General features: G+C 40.9%; 1 protein-coding gene across 1 annotated transcript in view; it reads left to right on the forward strand.

The window, feature by feature from the left end:
- The window catches only part of STT3B (STT3 oligosaccharyltransferase complex catalytic subunit B), a 59,234-nt gene that overhangs the window by 37,358 nt on the left and 8,903 nt on the right, over window positions 1-12,973 (forward strand). Inside the window, exons 6-11 of the mRNA XM_066628565.1 lie at window positions 6,339-6,437; window positions 6,696-6,842; window positions 8,694-8,742; window positions 10,045-10,199; window positions 10,634-10,845; window positions 11,839-12,026. Coding sequence (XP_066484662.1) covers window positions 6,339-6,437; window positions 6,696-6,842; window positions 8,694-8,742; window positions 10,045-10,199; window positions 10,634-10,845; window positions 11,839-12,026 — 850 coding nt within the window. The remainder of the gene's footprint in view (window positions 1-6,338; window positions 6,438-6,695; window positions 6,843-8,693; window positions 8,743-10,044; window positions 10,200-10,633; window positions 10,846-11,838; window positions 12,027-12,973) is intronic.

Below are 12,973 nucleotides of genomic sequence, written 5' to 3' on the forward strand. Positions count from 1 at the left end.
CACTCGCAGGGGTGCAATGCAACCAGGCTGAGATCATATGAAATCTTGCATGATTCTTTTGAGATTTTGTGTGATGGTGCTTCCGTGACAGGGTGCCATGTATGCAGGGTACCATGGCAGCAGTACATTTGGTAACCACCACCATGGGGGACTAGGCAGTGACTGGAGAGGTTATCTCTTTCAACCAGCCTAGTCCCCTGCCAGCCCTGCATCCTCTGCACCAGCACGGGATAGCGTTGAGCAGTTGGTGTTAAGGCATTGTTCTTGACCTGCACCCAGGGCTTCTGCAATGAGGAAGCAATGCCTCCCCCCCCCCCCAGCTTTGCAATATACAAAATCCTTTGGTTAATTTCTTTTGTCTCAAGTACTAATTGAAGCACATGTGGCCTTTGTAAGACAGATAACAGAAGTGAAAGTGAAAACTGGTAGTCTTCATATTAGCAAATTTGGAATTAACTTTAGATGGTACAATTGGTAAAGAGTCAAAGCCAAATTGGTGGTAGTCCCTAGTGGTTGGAGGGCATTTTCACTCACTCACTCACACACACACACACACACACACACACCCTTCCAAAGTTAAAGTTCCATCTTTAGGTGCTACTTTATCGCTGTCCTCCAGTTTCAGTTAATGCTAACATAACTTTTCCAGAATGCAAATTCTGTGCCAGGAATAGATTTATTTTATAGCGTTGATAAAAAAGATGCATTGCTTACAGTCATTTGACCTACTTGGCATTGTAATAGAATGCTGACTAAACTCTTGCTGCCTGCTCATGCATATTTGATGTAAAATTATTGATGTTGACATCAGCATGACTGCTTTTGGAACCGTTTTGGAATATTGCACAAGATCTGCTATAAATTTTGATAGTGAGAAGTTACAGAGCTGAATACAAGGAATTTTCAAAGACAAAATAAACTATGTGCTGTGTTTTGGATCACAATCTAGTTGTAAATATAAATTGCTAAATTGGATATACATTTGTCATCTTTCAGGGAAGCATAGGCAGCACAGTGAGTTATTTTGAAGACTGCATCTAAGCAAACACTTTGAGCGCAATTCTACTTATAAACTTCTTCTAAGAGTAGAATTAAGCCACATTGAACACCAATTGATTGGGTTCTGTTCTTTTCTTATTTAGTAAGACACACTTTTTAAAATCAGTATACTTAAGCAGCTGTAGTATAGTTTTAAGGAGATACTCAAACTACCAACTGAGATAATTCCCATATTCAAATTTATTTACTAGAAATCATGTACATTTTTTCTTGCAAAACCCAACAATATTGAAGTATCCATATTGAAGATAAAATTATAGAAAGTGTTACCTTTTAGACTTTGTAGTTAGGAATAGTTTTTACAAATTCTGGTGACAATGATGTGGATAAAACAGCAACCTTCAGGATCAGATATATTCACATAGAAAAGTGATCTTGGACAAGAATAGTTTATTATCCATGAGGTTACATATTTCTGCAACATGCTCTGTATCTCATTTATTATCTCTCTCTGGTGAAAAAGGTCAAACTTCTGATTCTTGTATCATTACAGTTATCTGTAACAGTGCAGTGTGATGACAGTAACGATTTTGCAGTGCATATATGCTGCATGAACTGAAGTTTTGGATTTATGCACCTTATAAAGGCTCTTTTTAGTTGAAAGCCAATATATGTTTTCATGATTTACAGCAATTAGGTAGTGTAAATGCTTGCTCAAAAAGTATCTAAAATGGAAAATAATTTAAATCAACAATGTACTCTGCTCCAAGCTATCTTTACATTCTGCCATACAAATGTCATGAGATAGCTTAACTGCACACTTGCACTCTTGTGAGTCCAATAAACTAATATTGTGTGACTCATGTTGTATTTGTTTTTGGAACCAATACAGAAGCCTGTGCTCAATTAGGAAAATATCACATTTAAAAATAACAATACTTAGGTTTTCTACAGTGCTTTTTGAGTGTACATGTATTTTCTTGATGGAATCCTTACAACAACCGTATAATATAAGTATTATCTCCCATGTTGCAGCAATAGCTGAGAAGGTGTGGTTTGCCTCAGGCCACTTACTGAATTCATTTCAAATAGTTGAGCTGGGGAATAATAATAATAATAACAGGTATTTATATACCGCCTTTCTTGGTCTTTATTCAAGACTTTATTCAAGGCGGTTTACATAGGCAGGCTTTATTTAAATCCCTTATTAAATAGGGATTTTTACAATTTCAAAGAAGGTTCTTTCTTTCAAGAACCACTACATTCAGGTGTTTCATTCCGATCTGGCTTCACATTCTGGCCTCCATCCTCCCACACTCAGAGCAGATGGAATAGCTCGGCTTCAGCTTGTCAGCTGCTTCAAAGTCGCACGGTGCCGGTGGCCTCGAGCTGGCGACCTTGTGGATGTTATCTTCAGGCAGACGGAGGCTCTGCCCTCTAGACCAGACCTCCTGGGAAGTTCTTATCCTCAGCTCTTAGCCATTATGCCACATTTAGTAAAAGAATCCTAAACAGTCCATTCAACAGGTTTAGCAACTTATGATAACCAAGTTTGCCTAAGTCTTTGCAGTAATAACTATAGTCAGCATCATTAGTGCATTTTTCAGGTCATAAAGATAGATATGCAGATAATTGACTAATCCATACATGATTGATCATAGATGCAACATAATAACTGTGCTTACAGAGCAGTAGTTCTGGTTTTCTTTCAGTGGGATCTGCTTCCAAGGAAGCATGTCTGGGAACCCATAGCATTTCACAGTGACATTTTTATGTATGTATGTATTTTTATGTATCTAAAAATGTACGTAATAGAGTATTATAAACATATAAGCAATAAAATTATACTGGTAAGAGTATGATGGGTAAAAAATGTTGTAGTATAATCTATTGCTTATCATAGCTTTTAAATATGTTTTCTTTCCCTATTAAAATTAGGCTATAGGCAAACTTCATGACTCTTCTTATATTTGGGGCGCAATTCTAACTTGCCCTGGAACAGGCAAGCCAGTAGACTTGCGCTGTATCCAGTGCAGGATTGTGACCAGCAGTGACTTAGCCAGAGGCAAGGGGAAACATTTCCCCTTACCCCTGGGTAAGGGCTGCTGGCGCCTATGGGTCTCCTCAGACTTGCGCCACCTCCTGAGGTGGCACAAGGCCAAGGAGAGTGGAGCGGCTTGAGGCCACTCCATTCTCCCCGGGGACGGGGATTGGGATCTGGCATAACTACTGGATCCCAGCCCCGCCTCCAGCTCCCCGCCCCTGCCCCTGCCCCTGGGCTACCCATTGCCCTGCCCCCCCCCACGCCTAGCTGTCAGCCTTGAGTTGGTTCATTCGAGCCCCCAACCCCAACCTCATTCGAGCCAACGCAAGGAGCCAGGACGAAGCCAGCACAGGGGCCTTCTGGGAGCGCCAGCCTGGCTTCCTCCTGAGGAGGCGCAAATGTGCTTTACGGCACGTTTGCGACCCTCCCAAGCTGGCCCAAAAGACTTGGGCCATCCAAACCCGGGTTTGAATTGCGCCCTTGGTTATGTAGAGGAAAGTAAAACTATTTCTGAGATGATTCACATACTGTTTGAAAGAATATCTGTGCTCATTATACATAGCATTACTTTTTCCTTCTATATAGTCTGTAGTAGATGTTAATCCTTGACTTCCAACTCCTGGCATGAAGCATAAAATTGGTGCAAGTCAGCCATGTTTATTAACAACAAAGCAACTTTTTATTTGGTTGACAGAACACATTGGCTTACTTGCATTAAGAATAAGTAGAATTTGTTAAATCAGATGGGAAAGCATCACATGCTTGCTGATGTACATGTTGGCACCTAGTTTTGCCATATGTTTTACACAATATGCTTGTCAGAACTGTAAGTCTGTCAGCTCTTAACAAATTAAGTATTTGTGCTTAGTGTATCAAAATAAATACCATGTAATAATTCATTAACACTGATAACTAACTAGTTTTCCTCTCTCTGTCTCCCTCCCCCAACCTGCACCCAGCACCAAAAAAACTTAGAAGCAGGTAGAGAGCTGTGTGTATTTCCCCATTCACAAATGGACCCACCCCCACCTTCCTCCCTCTCTGCCAGCAACCTCAACAAGCAGAAGCAGCAGGCTTCCTCCACATTCAAACATACCTGCCATTTCTTTCCTCCAGCACCACCTCTGACACCAAGCACTCACAGCGCAATCAGATCCGCACTTCCCTGGGAATACGCCCCACCGACTTTGATGGGACTTACTGCTTGAGTAGACATGCTCTCCAGTGACATTCAAGCATCCGCACGACTTCTCCCCTGCAGTGCCAGCCCCCAGCCCCAAGCACACTCACAGCCCAATCGGAGCCACACTTCCCTGGGAGTAAGCCAGTCTGACTCTGATGGGACTTACTGCTGAGTAGGCATGTTCTCCAGCGGCATTCAAGCATCTTGCGATTTCTTCCCTGCAGTGCCCACCTCCAACACCAAGCACACTCAAGCAGCACAAAGAGACCCACAGTTCCTCCTCAGTGTCCACCCCCAAGCCAAACTCGAGCAGTACAAACACACCCACGACTTCTCACCCCATCAGAATCCTGGACTCAGCTGCAGCCTCCCCAACCTAATGGGAGTGTTGTGGATGGGTGGGGCTTCCACAGAGCTCTCCTGTAAGTTCTTAGCCTTTTCCTAGCTGTCGCTGCAAAGAGCCTTTTCCTAGCTGTCGCTGCAAAGAGCAGCCGCATCGGGCTCCCGAAATCTCCAGCTGACCAGAGGCTAGTTGGAGACCAGGGGCTCCCTGGGGACCGCATTGGGGGTCCCTGGGGGCTGCAAATGGCCCATTGGCCTGGGTTTGGGCAGCCCTGGGCTATAGGATACAGTGGGGTCTCTACTCCCTTCACGCAGATCTAGAAGTGGATTAGCACTTTCATAAGAAAAAGCAATAGTGACTTTGGACTAAAAGCCACCTAATGTAATGTGAGATAGGGGTAAATGCTTTGAGCTGAGTTATAAAACACTTTTGTAATTGTAAGTTGCTTAAGAGCCCAAAATAATAAATGCCACAAGGAGGATAATTGCTGCTAAATGCCACAGGATGGTGGTGTTGCAATAACTTTGCAGTATTATGAATTACAAAATATTGCCAAGTTTCACATCTTTAGCAGCTGGAAATAAATGTCCTTCGTAGGTAATCTCACAAATCCAGAACTGAAAGGAACAATAATGTAAAGCCTCATGTTGTTGATCGTTGCATGTCTTTGCTAGTGTATGAGTTGCTTATGGACATCCATCTCAGTGTAGCAAGGTATAGGATGACATTCATCTAAACCGGAAAAGACAACAGTGGAAGGAGTCGATCAGTTGCTACTTAACTAGAGCAGCTGGTACTGTTGATTCCCAACTTTCTTCTTCCTGTCCTCCCTGCCACACTTTTCAAACAACAGGAGTTGGTCAGAGAGGTGGAACTGCCCTGGCACAGCCAGGGCAACAGGGGCAGCTACCATCAGCAATGACTAAGATGGTAGGGAATAGGGTGTGATGAGGGGGGAGTGAACATGGGACATTTTGCCTATCTAAGCAAAAAAAAAATGGAGGGAGTGAGGCAGTACATGGGCTTGGTCTAGGCCTGGATGTATCAAGTATATTGACAACCTCATTTTAATATTTTGTGCATTGCTAGCTTCAACTATGTATCCTGCTACGTGTTTAATGGGCTTCTTTAGCCAATTCTGCCAGGTCTTTTGCACCCATTGGCCCAGGTGGAGTCTTGGAAGGGGAGGGCAAGGAGAGCAGTTCAGGCTTGGTGAAGGAAAAGAACAGAGCACTTCTGAGAATTGTTAGAAGATTTCTAAGTAATAGTTTTTACAATTTCTAGGTGCAACTGTTGCTTCAGGGCTAGCCCTGTCTGCCTGTGCTTGCTTGTACAATTTTTTAATAGTTTCTCAGCTTGTGAGCACATGAATAAAAGTATTATGAGGTTTGTGTTTGCATATATATATATATATATATATATATATATATATATATATATATATATATATATATATATATATATATATATATATATATATATATTGTTTATGCATTTATGAAATTAAAAGATTAGGACTACAATTAAGCTGCAGTTCTATATCCAACTTGCTAGTTCTTCCAGGGACATTTGAAACAAATGTTATGGAACCATATATAGCAAACGTAGGATAAATCTGAAAGCCTCTTTCGTAATACCAATTTTATGCAATGGTGTGTTGCTTTTTAAAAAATGTCTCTTTCCATTGCAGGCACTATGTTTTATTTTTATCAATGTGGTTTTTATAACCTCTGCATAATAATTTGCCTCTGCTATTTTCTTGTTCACAGCATATAGCACTTTCTATATTGTGGGCTTAATATTATCAATGCAGATACCTTTTGTTGGATTCCAACCAATTAGAACAAGTGAGCACATGGCAGCCGCAGGTAAGAAAAACAGTTTTAATGTACCAAAAATAATTTCTGTGCTATAATTCTATACCACAGTCCAATCTTGTGGGGTTGGTAATAAAGTGTCAACAGTAGACAAAAATAAGATGTTGAAACAGAGTTTTCTTTTTTACCTACACTTGGCAACAATGCTGCTGTCTATGTTGTGTACAGGATAAGTAATTGCATAATACAATCATTGAGAGAGGTGGGTTTTGAAAACTTAAATGAGAGTAATCTTCTTTTTTTAACTAGGTGTGTTTGCACTGCTGCAGGCCTATGCCTTCTTACAATATATGAGAGACAGGCTAACAAAGCAAGAATTTCAGACCTTGTTCTTCTTGGGTGTATCGCTAGCTGCTGGGATTGTATTCCTGAGTGTCATCTATTTAACATATACAGGTAAGTACATTAAATGAATAATTTTTGCAGGTGAATGAGGTTTTTCAAGAGTATTATTGAAGTGTTGACCAGACAGTTATTCATGTATACTTTAATTTCTCCAGTAGTTCCAGGATGGTTCAGTCTTTACAAGCTACTCCGCTCAGTAGTTGCCAGGGTCATATGATCTGAAGAACACCAAGGGGAGGGGCACTTCCTGATCCCAAGATGAATCTTCCCTGGCTAGCAGGCAACAGGGTTTTTGTTTGGATTCATCCAAACTTCAGTTATTTGCAGCAGCAGTATCCCTTTCACTAATTTCCTTTAGGGGTGTTTTTACTGCTGGATTGGCCTCTAACAGTTCTTGTGCCTTTCTCAGAGTCGAGCTGTGGGAAAGGGCAAAGAGGAACATTGTGCGAGGCTTCAGCCCACTTTGATTTGTCTTATTCTACTTGTGGCAGGGAAGGCCATTTAAGCAACACAGAACAGCTGAACTCAAGACTCAGTGTTGTATGAAGGACTTGACCCCTCTTTATCCTTAATGTTTATTCCAAGTTTCACAGGTCAGAAAATATTGTTTTCTCTTTCTTTGCCTGTACCTGGTTCATCCCCAGGAGCAGAACTGGCATACTTGTTTTCCAGACTCTGATCTTTAGGAGATCTGAGGTGACTGATTAATGTAGGCAATCCAGGTTGGAGTCAAGGATATCTCCACTCACCATACCTTGGTGGATTCAGGATTTGGCTATAAAACTTAGGAGAAAGTAGCCCCATGGTGCACTTGGGTGCCCCACGGCACAGTCTATAGGAATTGCCTACTTTATAGGCCATGGGTGTCAAACATAAAGCCTGTGGCCTGAATGCAGCCCCCAGAAGCAATTTATCTGGCCCCCATTATAAATGGGCTCTTGCAGCTTGCTAATTGGGTTCTCTCATATCTTGAAAATATGAAGAAGACTTGCATATTTTCTATCATTTGCAGCTAATGAGTTTCTAGGTGAGAACAAAGGTACTTATTTCTGACCATCATCTGCTTAATGATGTAACTTCCCACCCTCAGCAGGCACCAAAAATGCTAACTTTGGCCCTCTATATGAAATGAATTTGAAATCTCTGGTCTAGGCCATCTGTAAGGCCGAAACCTGGAGATCCGTGCACACTTTCATAAAACATTGCAGGATTGATGCTTTTAGCTAGTGCCATGTTTGGCAGGCGAGTGCTACAGAAGGAGGTGTAGGAGTCTGCAATGTAATTATTGCCTTTATGGAGTAACTGCTTGGATATATCCTACATGACAAAACTAAGCCAATCTGGAACTGCTAGAGAATGGGGAAATCTGTTCTTACCTGTGAATTCCCCTTTTCAGTGGTTCCAGGTTCATTCAGTCTACTCCTGCTAGTTAAACAAAGCATGCATGATGTTAGGGTATTGAAATTGGAGAGCCTACTACCTTGGCCATGGGGTTACACAGTAAGAATTCAGTGGACTGTCCGTGCAGGTATACTGATTTGACACTGAGGTTCTGGTTGTGCTGCTGTTCAGTTACTGCAAGAAGGGCTCCAGATGCTCAGTTCAGTCTGGGGATCAGGGGAAGCCCCTCCCCTTGGTGTTCGTCAGATCATGTGACCCTGCCAGCTACCAAGAGGAATTTCTTCCCACATACATATATCAAACCACTCTGGAACCATTGAGAAAGGGAATTCACAGGTAAGATCAAATTTTCCCATTTTCTGTAAGGTTTTAAAAATAACTTTGTTTCTGTCCTAAAGGTTCTTTGCCCATTTAATATGTTTGAGAAGTAGATGCACAACTTTGCAGAAATCCATGGCATTGATCATTGGATGTCTTAAGTATGTTTTTCAAATATTTTAGGTTATATTGCACCATGGAGTGGCAGATTTTATTCACTGTGGGATACTGGGTAAGTATGAATGTAATAAAGTCCACCAGATGGTTTTCATCCTGAATTGTGTTATTTTGAAGCTAGCTTATTTTGTAAAATTTATGTAAAATTATTTTGTAGATTTATGTAAAATCTATCTGGTTAAAGAATATAATTGGCCCTTCCTTCCCCCCCCCCCCCAATTCGGCCTGGGCCTCCCTAGTCATCTACTTTTACAAGTGTGAGTGTAACCAGAATGGTGGGCAGGCAGAATCCCCCCTCCCACAAGGCTGACACAAGGGAGTATGTGTTTAAATCATTTCTAGTCAGTCTTTTGTTGCAGTCAAGCACTCAAATTAGCAAATAAATGTTAACTTGGGGAATCCAGTAGAAAAAGGCTGTAAAATCTCTCAGGTGGCTATACCTGAAAATGACAAATTTAGCATTACTGGGCATTCAGTTTAGTGCATTTAATACTGTATCATGACTTTTCTACAATCAGAGTCTTATTTTAGTGCTTGTCTCAAAAATTACTTGACATAAACATTACTATTCAAAGATGAGTGTTGCAATAAAATAGAGTGGGTGTTGGACTTCTGTGACTTGGACTTATATCTGTGACAGTAACTAATATGATTGAGTTCATGGGTTGAGTGCTTGGAGGAAGCCTTTAAAATTGTCGTAGTCCAAGAGTACATCCTTTTTGGATGGATTGAAAATTGTATATTTGCATAATTTGATCACTTTGCTACTGTGTAATTAAAGGATAGAACAGGGGTGTCAAACATAAGGCCCGGGGGCCAGATGCGGCCCGCGGAAGCTTTTTATCTGACCCTCAGGCTTTCAGCTGCTGAGCCATGCTGAGGTGTTACTGCTGAAAGTGCAGCCTACTTGAAAATTGAGCTCTCCCATATCTTGAATATGATCAAGATATGTATGTTTTCTCTTCTGTCATTTGCAACTAATGAGTTCCCAAGTGAGAAAAAGTGCTTATTTTTGGTCATGAGCTGTTTAATGACATCACTTCCTGCTTAATGACATCACTTCTGGCTCTCAGCAGGCATCATGAATGCTGTTTGGCCCTCTGTATGAAATGAGTTTGACACCCTTGGGATAGAAGGAAGTTTTGTAATAAGAGCAACCTTTCGGAAGCTTACAGGCTCTATTTTATTTAATCCCCAAAATATTAGAGTTTTTAAAAAAGGTTAAAGTATTGTTTTCCTACCAAATATTAAGGGCTTGACCTATGTAAGCTAAAATGTTTCAGTAATCGTCAGTTGTACTATCTTTAGTAGATTCATCACTTCACAGTAATTTGAACTGAAATTTTTTTTAAACAAGGTATGCGAAAATTCACATCCCGATCATTGCCTCTGTGTCTGAGCATCAGCCTACAACATGGGTTTCCTTCTTTTTTGATCTACATATTCTCGTGTGTACTTTCCCAGCAGGGCTATGGTTCTGCATCAAAAACATCAATGATGAAAGAGTTTTTGGTAAGAGGAAATGAGCTAATTTTGAAAAATCAGTTAAGCTTAAAATGCCCTAACTTGTTCATTTGTTTGTTTTGTTATTTTTTTCCAGTGTTTAGCTAAAAATATTTTCTAAGGAACTGAATAGGTTCTAAGGTTGCTTAATATTGCTCTGTTTTGTTGGTTGACTTCCCTTAGGATAGATTATTCTCATACCAAGGAAATATCTTGCACTAATAAAAAGTTAGATCCTTGTCAGCAAAGCATTGATAATGTGGTTAATAGCAGTCTAACAGAGAATTTTGATCAGCAGGCACGCTTGAATTATTTTAAATAATGAATTTTAAACTATTTTAAACAGATTATGACTTTGCTAGAAATGAAATGCAGGAACTAGTATCATGATTGTCTTTATTTTAAGCATCTCATAGTAAAATTGAGTGGTTTTGTCTTTGCAGTGGCTCTGTATGCAATCAGTGCGGTTTACTTTGCTGGAGTGATGGTCCGTCTGATGTTAACTTTGACTCCAGTTGTCTGTATGCTATCTGCAATTGCTTTCTCAAATGTGTTTGAGCACTATTTGGGTGATGACATGAAGAGAGAGAATCCACCAGTAGAAGACAGCAGTGATGAGGATGATAAAAGGAACCCAGGAAATCTCTATGATAAGGTAGGACTTGGAGATCTTAATACTATCAAGGAGATTTTGGCAATAGCTGGAGGTGTGATTTTGGGGGGGGGGTGATAACGAAATATATAACACTGCTTTCTGCACTTGACAGTCTTGTTTAAAAAAAAAACCAAACCACCCAAAATCTGCAAATAAATAAATAAATTGGAAAACCTGCAACAATGATAATGGGCTGGGCCGGGTAATGAATAATGACTGTGGCTGCATCTGCTGACACTATACCACTTATATTACCTACCTACTACACTTTAAAAATGATTATAATTAATTAAATGTGCCCTTGGAATGAAAACATGACACTGCTTTCTACACTTCTCTTCCTTGGGGGGGGGGTGGAATGGAATCTGCAAAAATATAAAAACATTAAGAACACCTCTAGCCATAGCTCAATGGCAGAGCACATGCTTGGCAGGCAGAAAGTCTCAGTTTCAATGCCTGACCTCTCCAGGTAGGAGAAAATGCCCTATCTGAAGCCCTGTAGTCACTGCCAGGCAGTACAGACAGTGCAGTAAAAACCTGAACAATTAATAATGCCCACCTGGCAACCCCTCTGGTTCTGTAGTGTTACTCTGCCCTTTCTTTCTCATGAGGACTTTCTATGAATGGGTACACTCTATTTCCTTAAATGGCCCTTTCTGAAGGAAGTGAAAGGTCGTCATTCTTAGAGGGCACCAAGGAGGGTAGAGCCAGCACAGCAGAAGAAAACCTGTCTAGTAAGCAAGGGAGTAGGCAAGTGTCTTTGTTGACTGGCAGTTTATTGGTGAACAAACTCAGTTACCTGGCATCTCCACCCTTTATCTCAGGCAGATGAAGGTACCAGTTAACCAAATGTACTACTCTAGATGGACCAACCATCTGACTTTTTGTTTGAAAAGAAATTTCTTCTATTGTTGAAAATGCAAAAGACTTGTGAACTTTTAAAATTCAACATAGACACAAAACTTCCAACAACTTTAATGATTCTTTGTTCAGGCAGGTAAAGTGAGGAAACACATATCTGAACAAGAAAAAACTGAAGAAGGTCTTGGGCCCAATATCAAGAGCATTGTTACGATGTTGATGCTAATGCTGTTGATGATGTTTGCTGTCCACTGTACCTGGGTAACTAGCAATGCCTATTCCAGTCCTAGTGTTGTTCTCGCTTCTTACAATCATGATGGGTAAGAATCACCATTTGTATTCCCTATATTTCAGGGTTTGGCTTTGTGTGAATGGTTAAGATTGCAGAAATTTTGTTCAGTCATATATGACACATTGAAGCAGTGGTTCCCAAACTTTATCAGGCTGCTGCCCTTCTGGCTCCATAAATTCATTCCTAGTGCCCCCTAACCTACTTTACCCTACAAAAAGTATTATCCGTGACCCACAAAGAAAGATGACAATAAGATTCAAAACAGCAACAATTAATTGCATGTGTATGCAAAATCCAATTAAACTCTTTATGTTAATTCAACAAAATTGATCAGCTTGGCCCAGTGATACCAGCTTTTCAAAAGTCTGAGAGCCATTTAGCAAGGATTTGCTAAACATTGATTAACAGTTGATAATACAATCAAAAAGGTTGTTAAAATGCCTCATAAGAACAGCCCCACTGGATCAGGCCATAGGCCCATCTAGTCCAGCTTCCTGTATCTCACAGCGGCCCACCAAATGCCCCAGGGAGCACACCAGATAACAAGAGACCTCCATCCTGGTGCCCTCCCTTGCATCTGGCCTTCTGACATAGCCCATTTCTAAAATCAGGAGGTTGCACATACACATCATGGATTGTACCCCATAATGGATTTTTCCTCCAGAAACATGTCCAATCCCCTTTTAAAGGCGTCCAGGCCAGATGCCGTCACCACATCCTGTGGCAAGGAGTTCCACAGACCAACCACACTGAGTAAAGAAATATTTTCTCTTGTCTGTTCTAACTCTCCCAACACTCAATTTCAGTGGATGTCCCCTGGTTCTGGTGTTATGTGAGAGTGTAAAGAGCATCTCCCTATCCATTCTGTCCATCCCCTGCATAATTTTGTATGTCTCAATCATGTCCCCCCTCAGGTGTCTCTTTTCTAGGCTGAAGAGGCCCAAACGCCGTAACCTTTCCTCGTAAGGATGGTGC

The sequence above is a fragment of the Tiliqua scincoides genome, chromosome 5, assembly GCF_035046505.1.
Source record: "Tiliqua scincoides isolate rTilSci1 chromosome 5, rTilSci1.hap2, whole genome shotgun sequence".
NCBI lineage: Eukaryota > Metazoa > Chordata > Lepidosauria > Squamata > Scincidae > Tiliqua > Tiliqua scincoides.